At 40.2% G+C, this 17,791-nt stretch overlaps 1 protein-coding gene across 1 annotated transcript in view; it reads left to right on the top strand.

The window, feature by feature from the left end:
• The first annotated feature begins 1,012 nt into the window (after nucleotides 1-1,012).
• LOC140485952 (coiled-coil domain-containing protein 122) overlaps nucleotides 1,013-17,791 on the top strand; it is a 58,963-nt gene continuing 42,184 nt past the window's right edge. Inside the window, exons 1-3 of the mRNA XM_072584393.1 lie at nucleotides 1,013-1,129; nucleotides 11,868-12,266; nucleotides 13,151-13,267. Coding sequence (XP_072440494.1) covers nucleotides 1,013-1,129; nucleotides 11,868-12,266; nucleotides 13,151-13,267 — 633 coding nt within the window. The remainder of the gene's footprint in view (nucleotides 1,130-11,867; nucleotides 12,267-13,150; nucleotides 13,268-17,791) is intronic.

Here is a 17,791-nt window from a genome sequence, read left to right as displayed (position 1 = left end):
GCAGATGAGTACCATGCCAATAGGAATTCCCTGGCTGTTCTCTGTTTGGCTTGTCCTATAATAGTAGTGTTGTCCCAGTCGAATTCATGTTGCTTGTCATCTGTGTGTGTGAGCAAAACCAATGCAGTGTACAAAATCCCATGCAAGGACTGCACAAAACACTACATAGGACAAACAGGAAGACAGCTAACGATCTGCATCCATGAACACCAACTAGCCACGAAACAAAACGACACGACCAGCTATCCTTAGTAGCCATACACGCAGATGACAAGCAACATGAATTCGACTCCTGACATGTATTGAGATAACTCTTGCAATAACTGTTGTCTAACTTATAATGATGGAGAATTCAACTATCTGGCAGCAGTCTGACATTTTGAGGAGCAAGTCTACGTATTTGAAGGCAAGGTTAAAAAAAAGTGTTGAAAAGCATTTTGGTGCTGCAGCAATCTGAATTCAGAATCAGTCTTTTCCATATCAGATACACCTCATTTTCCATATACCAAGTCATCCTGGTAATAATTATGCGTCATGAATCTTAGTCTGAATTGTCCAGAGTACATTGATGGTGGAAACCCAAGAAACTTGCAACTGCTATTAAATGCCTCTCACACTGACAATCCTAATAAAACTACTCAGGACTCTGAAATTACAGAAGATTCAAAAACCGAAAGGAAATTTAGCCAATAGTATTTTGAAAATACAAAAGTGACAGAAACAACTCACACTTGAATTTATTCACTTAGTAGATTTCATGTGCTGTTTAAGTGTCATACGTGCATGAAAAGTAGTGAGATTCATACAGCACAGAAAAGGCCTTTTAGCCTACTGTGTCTATGCTGACCAACAAACACTAAATTAGACTAATCCCTTTTACCTACACTTGAGGGAATTCACACTTTTAAATGTTATTTGTAGCATACTGTTAAGTCCATTTATGTAGAATAAATGTAATGCAACATAATTGACATACTAATCATATTTGGTGATTTTCTTTGCTTTTTGAGATATGACAAGACAAAGCACAGAGCTTTCGCTTTCCCAGATAGTTAAAGAAGTAGCACATCAACAGCATCAACAGAATGCAGAAGCAGAGAAAAGCAAGAATATTCTTAATAACTTGCAGGTAAACTGGTTTATATTACATTGAGAAAACAAGATTTCAAGTTAGTTTCAGTGTACCATCCATGCTGTTCTTTAGACAGGATCTTACAAAATTAAGTACTCGAAAACATGTGTTGGGTGTAAACCAATGTTAGTAACATACTTTGCAAAGATAAAATGAAAAGAGACTTTTCGTTATTTACAACTAACAGAATCGTAATCAGAAAACTGTACAGTTGTACAGACTTGGAGACAACATGTAGTTCATTCTGTTGAACAACTCAGTAGCTTCCATTGTTGACACTCACAAGGAAAGAATATTTTCTTAAACATGTAACTGCCAGAGATCACTTATAATGTGAGTAGTTAAGGTGATTCAGATTGATGAATTAATTGACTTGGTAGGTATAAAGAGGGTTGGGGTTGTTAACACATGGGTGTTTTCTGGTGGTGGACAAATATAGAATGAAGTCTTTACATAATGTCTCTATTTTACTGTGTCACAACAACAAAAAGAATAAAAAGGAATATCGGGGTTTTGCACACTAAGAGCATATTTCTGTACTAACTGGGTCAGTGTTATATACTATCCAGATGTAAATAAAGGGTGACTTGGTGATGGAATACCGGTCTTCATACAGTTATTTCATATGGAAAAACTAAAATTGGACAAATATTGTAATGCTGCTGTTGCTATTTACTGTGAAAGAATTTGCAAGCCCTGGTTTTGCTCAACAGAATTATTCAAAATGTTTGGTAGATTTAAATGCAGAAAATATTCTGGGTAGAATAACATGAACATCTTGGAGTACAAATACATCAATCACTGGGAATTGTGTCACAGCTTTTTTTAAAAAAAAGCAAACCAAGGCCTTAGTTCTCAGTAGATAAATGAAAAGTAGGGAATTTTAAACTGAACTTAAGAGGGGCTTGTGTGTGGAAGAAACTGGAAGACTGAGAAGTTAATAAACTTTTCTCTTGGTTTCTGTTTCGCCAACAGTCTTAGAACCAGATTGATGCCTGTGCAAATAACAGTGTTAATACATGTACAATCTCTCCATATTGGTTATCACCAGAAAGAGAGTGTAGGTGAGCAAGAGTGTGGAACAGGAAGCCGGGAAGAGCAGTATTGCTTTTCCCAACCCACGTTTTATTAATAAAGTTTCCATCAGACATTGTCCCCATTCTATCTCTAATCTCTACCCCAACCAGCTCAGTAGAACATTACCCCCCCCCCCAAACAAAATCACCAGTCTGTTGACCCACAATCGATGTTTTGATTTCCCTCCAGATTGTGATTTATTCCCTATTTTCCAATCTCCTTCCATCCTACCCTTTGATTTTTCCATCCATTGATGACTCTTACCAATCTGAGTCAGACCTTCTATCTTAAGGCCACTGTGATGCTAGTAGTGACCTGATCATCATCACTCTTCACTGACAAGTTCTTAGAGGCTTGACAGCTTGATGCTAAAGAAGTCTAGGGCCCAATGTCAGGGGTGCCCCAGACTTATAATTTAGTCCTATGCTGATAAAAAGCGTACCCACATTTCGAGGCAATTGTTCATGCCAATTTCTGTTCATTTACCATTTAATATTAAATAAAGTGTCTGCCTGAAGTGCAATCTGTCTACCAATGTTGAGAGGATCATGACAGCATGTGTTATGGTCCCTACTGATAATAGAGTTATAGTGATGTGAATGTAATCTTCCTGCTACATATGATGTCTCACAAATCACATACATTTACGTTCACTAAAAAGGTAAAACATAGTGTGATGGATTGTAATAATTCTCTTCAAAGTACCTTAATCTAAAACCATGTAGTTCCAAACTGAAATTATGTCAGCTGCACTTATCCAATGATAGTTTCATTTGTAAATAATACTTGAGAACAGTGAATAAAAAAGAAAACAATTTTTCAGAGGAGATTTGGGAACATGATAATCTTCAGTCCTGATATCAATCACTAACTTATTTTCCAATAAAAGACTAGCCTTCAGCAATTTCTGCCTGAAATAAATGAGCACTAATGATGCTGTAACCAGTGACTTTAGCATTGATATTGATTAAAATACAAATGATTTTTGCTTTTTGGTCATTATAAGTTTGTTTTGGATGTAATAACTTTAAATGATGACACTGTATGTTCCAAGAAGTCAGAGTATATTAGTAAGGTTTCTGTATTCTGCCCTTCCACTATTTGGCCCATTTTGTTCTTTCAGTTAAGAACAGAACTAAAGAGAGAAGAAGAACTAGTCCTGATCACCAGGGAAAAGATAGGTATTGGGGCCCAGCTAAGGTGGATTTAACTAACTTTGTGTTTGCCATGGCAGAATTCATATTAAACTGGGAGTCAGAAGCACATTGCCGTTCAGACTGAGTTTTCCTACTCATCCAGCCTGCATTGCAGGTAGGTCAGTGCTTCCCAATTATTTTCTCTTACACTTAGAGCTGTGACAATGGAGGAGTGGCACTGTGGGGAGGTGGGTGCATGAAAAGATGGTTTATAGCGAAGGGAGAGAGACATTGTCTTTATTATTAAAGTGCAAAAGTAAAAGAAGCAGCAGTGTAGAATAGCCTCCAGTGCTATATCCCAGTATTAATTTAAAACAAAACAGAGGTATAGTAATCCTTACCCCTGTATCATATAAAACAAAGCAGCAGCATATAATAGCCTAAAAAACTGTATCAAATGTTAAAATCAAGGAAAGTAGCAACACAATAACCTTCATTGGTGTACTCCCTGTTAAAATAAAACAACATTTACTTCAATGCAAGAGGTCTGACAGGTCAGGCAGATGAACTTAAGGCTGGTTGAGAACTTGGGACCAGGATATCATAGTTGATACAGGCTTAGGGATGGACAGGACTGGCAGCTTAATGTTTTGGGTATAGGTGCTATAGGAAGGATAGAAAGGGAGGCAAGAGAGGTGGGGAAGTGGCATTTTTGGTTAGGGACAATATTACAGCTATACTTAGGGAAGATAGACCTGCAAGATTGTCCAGTGAAGTTATATGGGTGGAAATGAGAAATAAAGGATTATCACCTTGTTGGGATTCTATTATATGCCCCCACCAATAGTCAGTGGGAAATTGAGAAGCAAATATATAAGGAGATCTCAGATGTCTGTAAGAATAATAGGGATGTAATGGTAGTGAATTTTAACTTTTGCAAACATGGACATAGGATTGTAATTGTGTTAAGGGCTTGGATGGGGAGGAATTTGTTAAGTGTGTACAAGAAAACTTTCTTATTCATTATGTGGATGTACCTACTAGAGAAGGAGCAATACTTGATCTTCTGTTGGGAAATAAGGCAGGACAAATGGCTGAGGTGCCAGTGGGGGAGCACTTTGTGCATACAGTCAAGCACTCAGCTTACAGACTGGACCAGGCTACATCTCAGATTGCTTGTTTGCTCTTTTAGAACTTGTACACAACACCTACCTGGACGCTGTCAGCATACATGCTTTGCCTGCCTTGTCTTGCCATGCCGTTTGGTCTTCGGTAATGGCAGCTTCAGGATATTGGGAAGAGAGGAGTAGATGTGAATGGGGGGCGGGGGGGGGGGGGGGGGCGACAGTATCTGCAAAGGGGTATACATTGAAGAATCACTTGGAAAGGATAATGTGGGAGGGTGAATTGTCCACAGTCAGGAGCATCCTGGCTTCAAAGAGGAGGCAGTGAATGCTCACACCTGGCATGGTCACCTCATATGCCGGGCAGGGTGGAAAAAATATGCAAGTCCAAGACTTGTAGGGTGGAGATCTGGGAAGATGTAAAATTTGGATGTTCAAGAGCTCACTGAAACGTTCAAACAGATGCTGAAAGCTATTACCACCTTCCAGCATGCTGGAAGTTGAAAGTGCACACTGGGAAACAAAATGACGGAAGATTGTTGCTGCAGAAACTCCTCTTTCCAGATTTGGATAAATTATTTTGCTTTCTCCACTCTAATCCCGATGAATGGTTTCCAAGTATTGCTTCACCTTATTTAATTTCATGTTTTCACTACACTGCAATTCTGCCTTTCTTCAAGTCTCACTGAAAAACCTGTGAACCTGTACTTAAGGAAACTGTCACTGCACCTGTCTATCATCTACAAGGCAAGTCAGGAATGTGATTGAATATTCCCCACTTTCCTGGATGAGTGTAGCTCCAACATTGGAAGCCTGACACCATTCAGGACAAAGATAATCTTATCACACTTGATCCATCACCTTCAACATTCACTCCCTTTGCCACAGAGGCAGTAGTGTGTACTGGAGGGGTTAAGTTAGTTAAGGGTTGAAGCTTTAGCATATAGTCATTAATAAGAAAAACTAGTAATAAGAAATGAATAGCAAGACATTCAGACTGTCAAAGCTAATAGCATAGAAGCCACACCATCAGCGGTCTTGTAAGAGAATGATAATGTCTATGAGAGACTGTGGGAGAACAACGATAATGTGAGACACATAGACATTGAAATGTAGAATTGTAATGTGCATGCTATAATCTGGATAGAGCTTGAAGATTTTCTGTAACCTACAGAGTGTATTCACAATGTATTAAAATTTCCTCTCCATACATACATTTGAAATAAGTAATAGTTCTTTTGTTTGCCTGAAATTGTCTTATCAGTTTGTCAAATTGACCTCATCACATTGTGCCTGCTATAAAACGCACTGCATTAACTCTCCAAGGTTCCTCCAACAGCACCTATCAAATCCACGACCGCTACTATCAAAAAGGTGAAAGGCAGCTGGTACATGGAAACATCATCTACAAATGTTTCTTCAAGTCACTCAACATCCTTACTTGGAACTATAAAACCATTCCTTCACCTCTAATGGGAGGAAAGCCTGGAATTCCCTTCCTAATAGCACTGTGAACATCACAACATTTCCAGGAACAGCAGTGATTCAGGAAGGAAGCACACCATGAAGTTCTCCAGGACAATTAATTGGATATACCACTTGGGACTAAAGGGTTCAAAGGACAAAGTGGAAAAGTGGGAACAGATCATTATAAATGGTGGAGCAAGTTCAAAGGTCTGAGTGGCCTACTGCTCCTATTTTCTATGTCAGACACCTACATTCCATGAGTGAATAAAAACAGTTATAGATAGAATTCTTACTTTTTTGTTTCTCATTTCCAAAGAATTTAAAAGGCTCACTGCTAGATGTGAATGGATTGTGAAAGAAATTGTTCATAGTGGAACCCACAAGTAAATACAAAAGCTGAATTCTCATTTCAGTTTCTCACATTCACTCAGTCACTTGCTCACATGCTTACATACGCTCACTTTCTCTCATATTCAGTCACATGCACCCACTGTCTCACATTCCCAGTTAGTAGTTGAATTGGGGAGTAGACCTCAGGAATTACCTGTAGAGGGATGAGCTAGGGATTGTCTGTGAAGGAGTCAGTTGCACCCATGTTGACTGAGGGACCTACAGTATGGAAACAGGCCATTTGGCCCAACAATTTCACACCGACCCTCCAACGAGTATCCCACCCAGACCCTTTCCCCAAACCTATTACTTTACATTTCTCCTGACTAATGCACCTAACCTACACATTCCTGAACACTATGGGCAATTTATCATGGCCAATTCACTAACTTGCACATCTTTGGACTGTGGACGAAATCAAAGCACCCGGAGGAAATCCACACAGACACTGGAAGAATGAGCAAACTCCACACAGACAGTTGGCCGAGGCTAGAATTGAACCCGGGTTCTTGGCTCTGTGAGGCAGCACTGCTAATACTGAGCCATTGTGTTACCCCTGGCATCAATGGTGGGGCTAGCAGTCATCATCAGCCACTCTGGTCAGGCAGTAGGCCTCAATCAGGGGTTTAGAAGGAGAGGAAAAAAGGTATTATCAGCAATGTTAAATTCACTGACCAGGGCGTGTTCAGCAGAAATATCCATGATACAAAACTGGCATGAAAGAATAAACGAGGGATTTTACCAGCTAGAGATTTTGGCTTGTCTTAATAGACAAGTGACTGCTGTTGTTCAGAACAAGAACCATCGTTGGCTGCTTAACTTGACAATAGAAATAGTTTGCAGTAGATTAGCTGCTTTGGGTGTCTATATTTCTGATTGACAGGATAATCGGACAGTGTGCTTCACCTCCGTGTTAAGCACTTCTGTAATTGTTTTCCTGGGCATAGTTGTACGACTTGACTGCCATTATAGGAATTGTGAGTTGCAATACCCAGAATTTTTAAGGCACCTCTACTGAGGACAAATCATTGTGACCCATAGTTTGGGAAACCCTGGGATAGGTTTTTAGGGAAGGAGGAAGAGAAGGTTGTGTCCAGCTCACTCACTTGAGGTTTTCTATTTTGGTGTGAGAATATGGCAGCAAGTGTCTGAAATGTGGTGTTTAATCTAATGCCAGTGCATGTTATCTTCACCTCATTTTCAATGCATGTAAGATGCTGTAGACTTGGCAAGCAAAAAGGAGGCTGTCGCCCTTCATGGAACCTTCCGAGGACAGAAGTTTACGAGCTATATTTAAAGGACAGCTGGCACCACTCCATTGGCTGCAAACCATAAACTTCCCAGGGATGGATAATGGTTGCCCCAGCAGCCAAGAAATGTTTGCAAACAAGCAGATGCTGGTACCTAGGGTTTAATGACGCTGCCTTGCAATTGCTGCTAGATGGAGTCACTGAAATGTGTCTGGGCGGGTTACTCTTTGGAGGGTCAGTGTGTACTTGTTGGGCTAAAGGGCCTGTTTCCACACTATAGGGATTCTGTGAGTTCTATAACTCCCTCCTAATGCTGACTTTTGCACTGGGGCTCCTCTGCCTTTGTCAATGGGAAAAACAGTTTTTGACTCAAAACATTAACTCTGTTTCTCTCTCCACAGATGTTGCCTGACCTGCTGGGTTTCTCCAGCATTCTCTGTGCTTGTTTCAGATTGCCATCATCTGCATTGTTTTATTTTTATATGAAACTGAAGCTTTGTTGCTGGCTATTTTTAAAATTGGAACACATTTTTTAAAAAAAGCTAAAAGGGGATAAATGAACCAGATAAATTTCAGATCACTGACCACGCTGCAGACATCTGGTAGATGTCTGGTAGCATCTGTGTAGAGAGAAATAAAGTTAACATTTCTCACCTAATAGAATTTTCTCCACAGATGTTTCTGGACCTGCTAAGCTTCTGAGAGTACTGAGTATTTCCAGCATTATCAGTTTTTATTTCAGTTTTGGTTTTATAACACATTCTTTACTGTTTTTGGTCTTTGGGGAGATGATTTCAATACTGATTAACAGTTTAACCACTAATTAAGTCAGTGTTCTTCTACTTAAGTTCTGAAAATATACTTTGCTTCAAAAACCTAACATTTAATTGCAATTTTTTAAACATATAGGAATGATCAGAACACATAAAGGAACTGAATGTTACCCAGAAACAACTAAGCATCAATTTTGGGGCAATTAAGGAAGAGTTTCTTTCCCAGAGCACTAGTGATTTCTTTCATTCAATTCTCTGCTACTCACCTTATTAAATGTGCACTACGGATCCATGGCACTGCTGTCTTTCTAGTGTATATGCTGTTAACTCCATATTTAGGCCCCAGCTGCTTACCATGTTACACACTGTTAGCCTGGTCTTAAGTAGTCACCCAGGTGAGAGCAATGTCCACTGTATAGAGAACCGCACAACAATGACCAAGAAGGTTAATGACCTTCTCTATTCGGCAAGAGTAGCTGCCTCAATCTTCTCTGTGTTATGTCATGCCACCCCAACTCTGCCTTTGCACACCCACCTCTCACCAAGTCTCATGGTCTACCATATTCCGTATTGCATGCAGGCTTTTGGCTCAATGGTTCAAGCCTATTTAATCCTGTCAAGTGACCTAACCCTTTCTACCTTCTGTAATTCCTATTCATTGACTCAGGACACCTCACCACCTTTCTTGTCTGATGAAGTACCAGCCCTTTGACTGTTCATTACTGCCAAACATGATGAGTTGCCTAGCTATCTGTGCTAAAAGGTAAGGAGAGGCGGAGATGCTGTGAGTACAAGTAAACCCTGAAATGCACCCTGTTCTAATACATGAGATGGGTGCTTATTACTGTGCACAAACCAATCTGGTGGCAGTGCCGCAATGTAAGGTGCACAATTGAGGTGCTAAATTGTATTAAAAGTGATTCCTAACTGTTCCCTGATGACATTGTGAGACTGGTGCATTGCTGATCCAACTCCATGCTGCCCATGGAGCATTCCTGAGATGTTGGGAATGCTGGTCAAGATGAATACCCAGAGAAAGTATCAGTGAGTTGCAACTGGTAGCCACATGTTCAAACTTCCATTTCAGGAATTATTGTCATCTAGTATCTCACATGACTTGGGAAAATAGCAAACTGTAAATTAGGTGAGATTATGTAAAAAGCAAATGTTCATGTATGAATTAGATCTCTTGCCACTAACTAGCAAGATTCTCATCTTGGGTGTAAAATCAGATTTTCTTTTTTCTGTTGAGAATCAATTTTTTCCATTCTCACCACGTATTACCAGTTGTCTCACCATTGCCTATGTTAATCAGATACAGAGGAACCTCGATTATCCAGCATTCGATTATCCGAATATCGGATTATCCAGCAAGATCGCAAGATCCAGATGCTCGGCTAAACTATATTATCTGGCATTCGATTATCCAGAATTTTATTAATCAAGTAAAATACTACCCGCCATGTCCTTTGGATAATCGAGGTTCCTCTGTACTAGGAAGACTCTACTCAGCATAACAGTAAAATCTTTCAAAATGTAACTTCCATTGATTATTGTCATCTGGAAGCCAGCCTGGCACGTTTCAATTGTAACTTAAAAATTACTTTCACTATATTAGATTACTTGAGAAGATAATAAATTTATTTATTAAGCATATGGAACTGTGTCATGGTGTATTGGAGCAGAATTCGTATTGTCAAATCATAGGTTTCCACTAAGTCTAACAATTCATTTTCAAATTCCAACATTTTCTTAAGCCAATGCATATCACTAATAATAAAAATGAACTGAATTATATCTTGTCCAACTGTTAGGTTATGACTTCTGCAACATTTGACCTATTGGACTAGATTACGAGTGGCTCAGTAGTTAACACTGCTGCCTCACAGCACCAGGCTCCCAGGTTTGATTCCAGCCTTGGGCAACTATCTGTGTGGAGTTTGCACATTCTCCCTGTGTCTGTGTGGGTTTCCTCTGGGTGCTCTGCTTTCCTCCCACAGTCCAAAGATGTGCAGGTCAGGTGAATTGGCCATGCTAAATTGCCCATAGTGTTAGGTGCATTAGTCAGAGGGAAATGGGTCTGGGCGTGTTACTCTTCGAAGGGTTGGTAGGCCGAAGGGTCTATTTCCACACTTTAGGAATCTAATCTAATTATATTAATGGCATTAGGATATATTAACCAGTTAGACCAGTAAGAATCTACCTTTAGTTAAATATCTGAACATATGGCAATAGAGTCATTGAGTCGTACAGCACGGAGACAAGCCCTTTGGTGCAAATTGGTCCATGCCGATCAAAATGTCCGTCCACGCTAACCTCATTTCCCTGCACTTGGCCCTTATCCTTTCCTATCCATGTATTTGTCCAAATGCCTTTTAAATGTTGTTAATATACCCATCTCAACCACTTCCACTGGCAGCTTATTCCATATGCGTACCACCCTCTGTGTAACAAAAGTTTCCCCTCGAGTTCCCTTTTGTTCTTTCCCTTCTAACTTTAAATGGATGTCTTCTCGTCCTTGATTCCCCAACCCTGGGAAAAAGACAAGGACATTCACCCTATCCATGCCTTTCATGATCTTTTACAATCCTATAAAGTCAGTCTCCTTTGCTCTAAAGAAAAAAATTCAACTTGTCCAACCTCTCCCTATAACTCAGACCATTGAGTCCAAGTGCAAAATCCTTATAAATTTCTTCTGCACCCTTTTCAGTTTATTAACATTCTACCGATAACAAAGTGATCAAACCTGAACGCAGTACTCTGAATGTGGCCTCACCAACGCCCTGTATAACTGCAAACATAACTTCCTAACTTCTGTACCCAGTGCCCTGACAGCTAAAGGCCAGTGTTCCAAAAGTCTTCTTCACTATCCTGTCTACCTGTGACTCCACTTTCAGAGAACTGTGAACCTGAACTTCCAGATCCCTCTCTTCCGCTACACTTCTTAAGGCCCTAACATTCACCATGAACCCCTACCTTGATTTGACTCTCCAAAATGCAAGACCTCACACTTATCTATATTAAACTCCATTTGCTCTTTCTCAGCCCACTTCCCCAGCTGATCAAAATTCTGCTGCAATTTCTGATAACCTTCCTCACTGTCCACAATACCTCCTATTTTAGTGTCATCAGCAATCATGCCTTGTATATTCTCATCCAAATCATTGATATCGATAGCAAACAGTAATGGGCCCAGCACCGACCCCTGAGGCACTCCACTAGTCACAGGCCTCCAGTCCGACAAGCATCTATCCACTGTTACTCTCTGCTTCCTACAATCAAGCCAATTTTGTATCCAATTTGCCAGCACCCCCTGGATTCCATGCAATCTGACCTTCCAGAGCAGCCTACCATTTGGAACCGTATCAAAGGCCTTGCTGAAATCCATAGAGGCTACGTCTACTGCAAAGTACTGCAAAAAACACCATTAAAATATGAAGCACTGTTTTCCTCTTTGATATCTGAATAGAATGAATGCTTACTGTTCAGTTTTAAAATAAATCTAATTTTATTTACAGGTCAAATTATTTGAACTGGAAAAGGAAAATAAAGTTGTTCTGCAGGAAATTAGAAAAACTGAGAAAGAGGTTTATCATTTAGAGAATGAATCAGAAAATCGGCGACAGTGTTGTGCTGATCTGGAGGCCCAGCTCTGGAATCTTAATGCAAGCAATTTGCAACTCCAGTATGGTATACAACAACAAGAAGAAAAATATTTGAAGTTGCTGTCTGAATATGATAAATATCGAAAAAAAATATTGGCTCATAAAGAGGTGATGAATCAGGTAGAAAGTAGAAATCCAGTAATGATGCAACTTGAAGAAAAAATGCTTATGCTCCAAGAATTAAAGACAAAGAAAGAAGAATTGGTGACAGATCTTATGAATCCTGAAGGAAATATTACAAAACAAGTACAGGTTGAAAACGTTTTCCAAGTTATTATTTAATGTACTATATTCTGGAATTATTTTTAACCATCTTACACTCCATTATCTTGACTTTCCTATCCTCATGTTATAGTAAGCCCCAACTGCTCATAATTTTGAAAGCATGTGTTATTTCTTTCCAGTTTTGGGGTAGATTTTCCAGAGGAGACAGAATACCGAACCCTTGACTCCCAAACCAAAAGCTTAGTTAATGCTTTGATTATCAAAAATCCAGCTGCTTGGCAGTGATTTTGCATTGGCTGCATCCTTAACAGAATGTCTTATCAGTCCTGACATTGAAAACTGCCAACCATCCTGATTAGCCAGCAGTGTCAGAAGAGTGTACATGGCATTTCTAGGTTTAATAAGCTGTCCCAAAGTAAAATATCTCCCAGATGGGTCTAAATCGAGGTTTCTTGGGTAAGCTTGCTGAGAGAACTCTGCAAAGGTTGTGAGGAGTAGGTAGTTGAGTTAGAGAGCTCTGGGGAGAGGGTGCATATCTCCATTTGAGGTGACCTCTGTGCCCTTCTGTGACATAACCTCTTCTTGCCTGACAGTTGCCCAGGTAGCCAAAGGTGTTGGGCTGCTTGTTTTGTCCTCCTCTTCTAGCCCAAAAAGGTGAGGTACAGTTGGATTGAGGCCTTTATGCAGCAGTTAATTTGAAGGTCTCGATAAGCTTAACAATGGGCAGGATGCTTGATATTTTACTTGTTCCGCTCACCCATTCTGTTAATAATTGAAGATTGAGGTTCTTCAGTGTTTATCAACACGTAAAATATTTTCCTTCACTCCAATGCTAAAACAAACTGAGATGCTTCATTGAGCAATGGCTTTTATACTGAAAAAAATTAAAGTATATTTTATTGTTTAAACAGAAAGAAATTACAGAATTAAAAACCGAAATCCCAGAAATAAGAGAAGCGATTAATGAAAAATCAGTTTTGCTAATCAAGGAGCAAGAACGACATGCTCAGCTTCAGAAAGAGATAGAGGTAACAAATCTGTATTTGCAAACTTGATATTAGTGGTTCTGGGTGGGATTGAACATTTGAAATTGTGAAATGTGACCTTGAACCAGCAGTATAAGTGCCAACTGACTTTTTTTTTAGTTGACAGTTTTTTGTTGTGTACCTGTCTCTTTTTTTGATAAGAAGGGCTTTTCATTATGATTAGATTACCTACAGTGTGGAAACAGGCCCTTCAGCCCAACAAGTCCACACCAAACCTCTGAAAAGAAACCCACCCCCCTATATTTACCCCTGACTAATCCACCTAACACGACGGGCAATTTAGCATGGCCAATTCACCTAACCTGAACATCTTTGTGACTGTGGGAGGAAACCGGAGCACCCAGAGGAAACCCACGCAGACACAGGGAGAATGTGCAAACTCCACACAGACAATTGCCCAAGGCAGGAATTGAACCTGGGTCCCTGGCGCTGTGAGGCAGCAGTGCTAACTGCTGAGCCTTCAATTATGTTTTGTAAATGAGGCTTACACAATGCAGTTGGGAGCTTGATTTTAATTTCATAGAGTCATAAAATCCCTACAGTGTGGAAACAGGCCATTTGGCCCAGCAAATCCACACTGACCCTCCAAAACACATCCCACCCAGACCTATCCCTATAACCATGCATCTCCCATGGCTAATCCACCCAGCCTGCACATCCCTGGACACTATGGGCAATTTAGCTTGGCCAATCCACCTAACCTGCACATCTTTGGACGGTGAGAGGAAACCGGAGCACCCCGAGAAAATGCACGCAGACTGGGGGATAATGTGAAAAATCGACAGACAGGCACCTGAGGCTGGAATTGAACCCGGATCCCTGGTGCTGTGAGATAGTAGTGCTTACATTTAACCTAACTGCTAAATGGAGATAGGAGCTGTTGGATCATTGAGCTAAGTATTTTTATAGCACTGCTTGTGGAATAGGAAACAGCAGTTGTAGCCAGTCCCTCATGCCAACATTCTGCTGTGATCATCCAACTCCTTCCCACACAAAGCTTCAGTCTTTTCTGGTTACTAGGATCCCCTTTGCTCCTTATGTGCATCCTTCTATGCCGACTTTTCTGCTGGAAAATGCTCCAAGCCGTCAATCTGGCCAGCATTCAGGCAGGAAAGAGAACTAAAATATGATCATTAAGTCCTTCCATTAAGCTTGACAGGAATTCCATATTCACAGAATTTCACTATTCTCCCTGCAACTCCCTCCCCAGTTTGCAGTAATTATTTGAGTTATTTACCCGAAGAACCCAAATAGGGTGTAGTATTAAACTTAAATCAGATTACTTTGTAAACTTCATTAAAACAAGCACTCAAATTAAACATAAATTGAAATAATATTTTCTGAATTTGGCCTCTTGAGTATTAGCAATAATCCTTAACATATTTTCTACAAAAATCATTAATATGTCAAACAAACCATCAGCACAAGTGTAGTAGCAGAGTAAGCTCCCCACTAATTAGAATCATACCTAATGCAATGGAAAAAGATTTGTAGTTGTCAGAGACTAATTATCTCTAGGACATTACTGCAGGTCTTTCTTTGTAGTGTTCTGAATCCAGTCATCTTCAGCTGCATCTTCAGTGTCCTCTCTCCATCATTAGGTCAGAAATAAGGAAATTCATTGATGACTGTAAAATGCTGAGTACCACTACCGATTCCTCAGATATTGAAGCAGTCCAAGCCCACATTCACCAGTTTTTTGGCTGACAAATGGAACTTTCATTCACACAACATAAGTACTAGGGAGTGACCATTTCTAACAATCAACTCCACTTAATGTTAATCAACATTGCCACTCACTGTACCATCAACTTAAGTAGCAGGTCAGAGGCCAGGAACTCTGTAGTAAGTAAATTTGTTTTGAATTTTCCCAATACTTTCTACCATCAGGAATTTGATTGTCCACTTGCCTGGATGAGGGCAGGTCTATCAACACTTGAGCTCAACACAATCCAAACATCAAAATACCTTAAACTTTCACACCCTGGATCATCTGCACTGCATCACCTCACCAAGGCTCCTTCATTAGCACCTCTAATAATGCCTAGAAGGGCAAGAGCAGCAGATGCATGGAAGCATTACCACTTGCAAGTTCCACTTCAAACCACACACCATCTTGAATCGGAACTAGATCATCATTCCTTCATTGTCACAGGATGAAAAAATAAATATGGGTATGCCTACACCAAATTGACAGGGGCAATTTGACACATTAATGCATCTCATCACCAACCTTTCAAAAGCAGATAGGATGGATAACAAGGAGGGTAGCCTTGCAGTTACCCTCAAATCAGATGAAAGAATTTTGGGAAGAAAATGTAGCCAGATTGCAGATGAATGTTAACAGCTTTCCCTCTCAATCCCTGTAGTTTTGGTGGAAAATTCACAAGAACCCTAGAAAAACAGCTTTCCACCATTTATATGCATGAGTCATTGGAATTTGTTCAACTATTAGAGAGCCATTTTTAAAAAAATATATGTATTTATTGAAAATATTTTACTCTTTTACAAGAAAAGTTATGAAACTACAAAAATTCAAAGAAGCAGAAATAATATCACATTATTATATTGTTAACATTAACAATAAAATACCTACTACTCTACGAAATATAATCGTCTCATATTTACTTAACGCAAGTTAAAATAAACTCGGATGAAAAGAAATAGAATTAAACTAAATTACAATCCAATTAAACTAAATTATATTACATTACACTGCTCCATTCGCTGCACCTCCACCTAAGCTCCCATCTGTGGGAGCAACAGTTAATATACCCATATTTACCAGACCTCCTCCCCTCGTGGCCCCCCGGCCACCATACACAGTCATCATGGCAATATGAAGGCCATAATCAGTACCACCGATAGGTCTATGTCTATGTAATTTAGAAAGGGCCGTTATGTCTTATAAAATCGTTCTGTTCCATGGTGCATCATTCTCGTCAGATAATCTTGGGGGATGTGCTCCATCACAAGTCTGCACTACCCCGCAAGACCTAGAGGTTTTTCTGATATCCAGTTCATTAGAATGTTCTTCCTCGCACAGTTTGTAAGAATATTAAATAACCGCTTCCCATGTTCATCGAGAGAGGGCAGATTCGGCAATCCCAAAAGAAGGGATACCGGAACCGCCTTCACTTCAATTCACAGGATCTTCTCCAGCTCATTCAGTATGGCACCCCAGTATCCATGAATCTTGTAGCAGGACCAAAAGCAATGTGTAAGGGTACCCATGCTGATTTTACACTTGAGACATCCTGGAGAAGAACCTTTCTTAAACTTTGCTAACCTCTCTGGTGCCATATGGGCCCTGTGAAGGATTTTCAATTGCATAGCTTGTGCTTCATTGCATGTTGAAGTTTTCTTTTCATTTTCCCATATATCCTCCCATGTTTCCAATGAAATTTCTTTCCCCAACGCCTGATTCCAGATCCCATGGAGTCTCTCCATATTGCCCAATGCTCCCCCTCTGCAAATGGTATATAGTACTAACCAAGAGAGCGCCCCACATCGGAGCACTCTTCTCTCTGTGTCCAACTTGTAGAACTGAGCCAAGAGCATGGTCTTCTTCTGTATATAATCCCTAACTTGAAAGTATCAGAAAAGGTCCCTATTAGGAATCCCATATATCTGACTTAATTGGTTGAAAGACATCAAGACCTCTTGAATAAATCTCCTAAACTGGAGATTCCCTTACACTCCCATGCTCTAATGATGGAGTCCATTGACCCTGGCCTAAATCCTGGGGCTCTCACAAATGGAATGAATGGCAAGGTCTTGAGCAAATTGCCGTCACCCTGGCGCATTATCCTCCATGCTTTCACCGTATTTAAGATAATTGGGTTCTCACAGTGCTCAGCCGTGGATCGCATCTTGTCCATAAACAGTAAATTGACGAGTGGACACCCTGCCTGCAAGGCCTCAACATCCAGCCATATCGACCTCGAGTCCTTATATACCCAGTCACCCACATATGACAGCAGGGTGCCTATTTGGTATCTTTTCAGATCTGGGAGATCCAACTCTCCATATCCTGCAGAAGCTGCAGCTTGGTAAAATTAATTAAGGTCCACTTACAGCACCAAATGAGGGACCCAAACCAACCGTTAAACCTCCACAACATCTGTCTGAGTAACAACAACGGGAGCATCCTCATAGGATATAATAGCCAAGGAAGAACATTCATTTTAAGCCACGAAATTGGTAGCCCCTTCCACCACTGCAAGTCCTGCTTTATCCTCTCAAACAATTGTACGAAGTTAGCTCTGTACAGCTGACAGAAGGCAAGAGTAATAAAAATTCTCAGGTAGAGAAAACCTTTCTGCGGCCACCAAAAAGGAAACTACATTCCATCCTTCAGCCCAAGCACTTCCACCTATCCTTCCACAGGCATGACTTCCAACTTTGCAAAATTTATCCTCTATTCTAAAAAACTGGTGAATAATTGAATTTTTTGTAATAGACAGGGTATGGACTTTTCCAGATTAGCCAGAAACAGAAGAACAT

The sequence above is a fragment of the Chiloscyllium punctatum genome, chromosome 15 (genome assembly GCF_047496795.1).
Source record: "Chiloscyllium punctatum isolate Juve2018m chromosome 15, sChiPun1.3, whole genome shotgun sequence".
Taxonomy (NCBI): Eukaryota; Metazoa; Chordata; class Chondrichthyes; order Orectolobiformes; family Hemiscylliidae; genus Chiloscyllium; species Chiloscyllium punctatum.
Note: the sequence above shows the minus strand (reverse complement) of the source record. Positions and strands in the feature narration are given on the sequence as shown.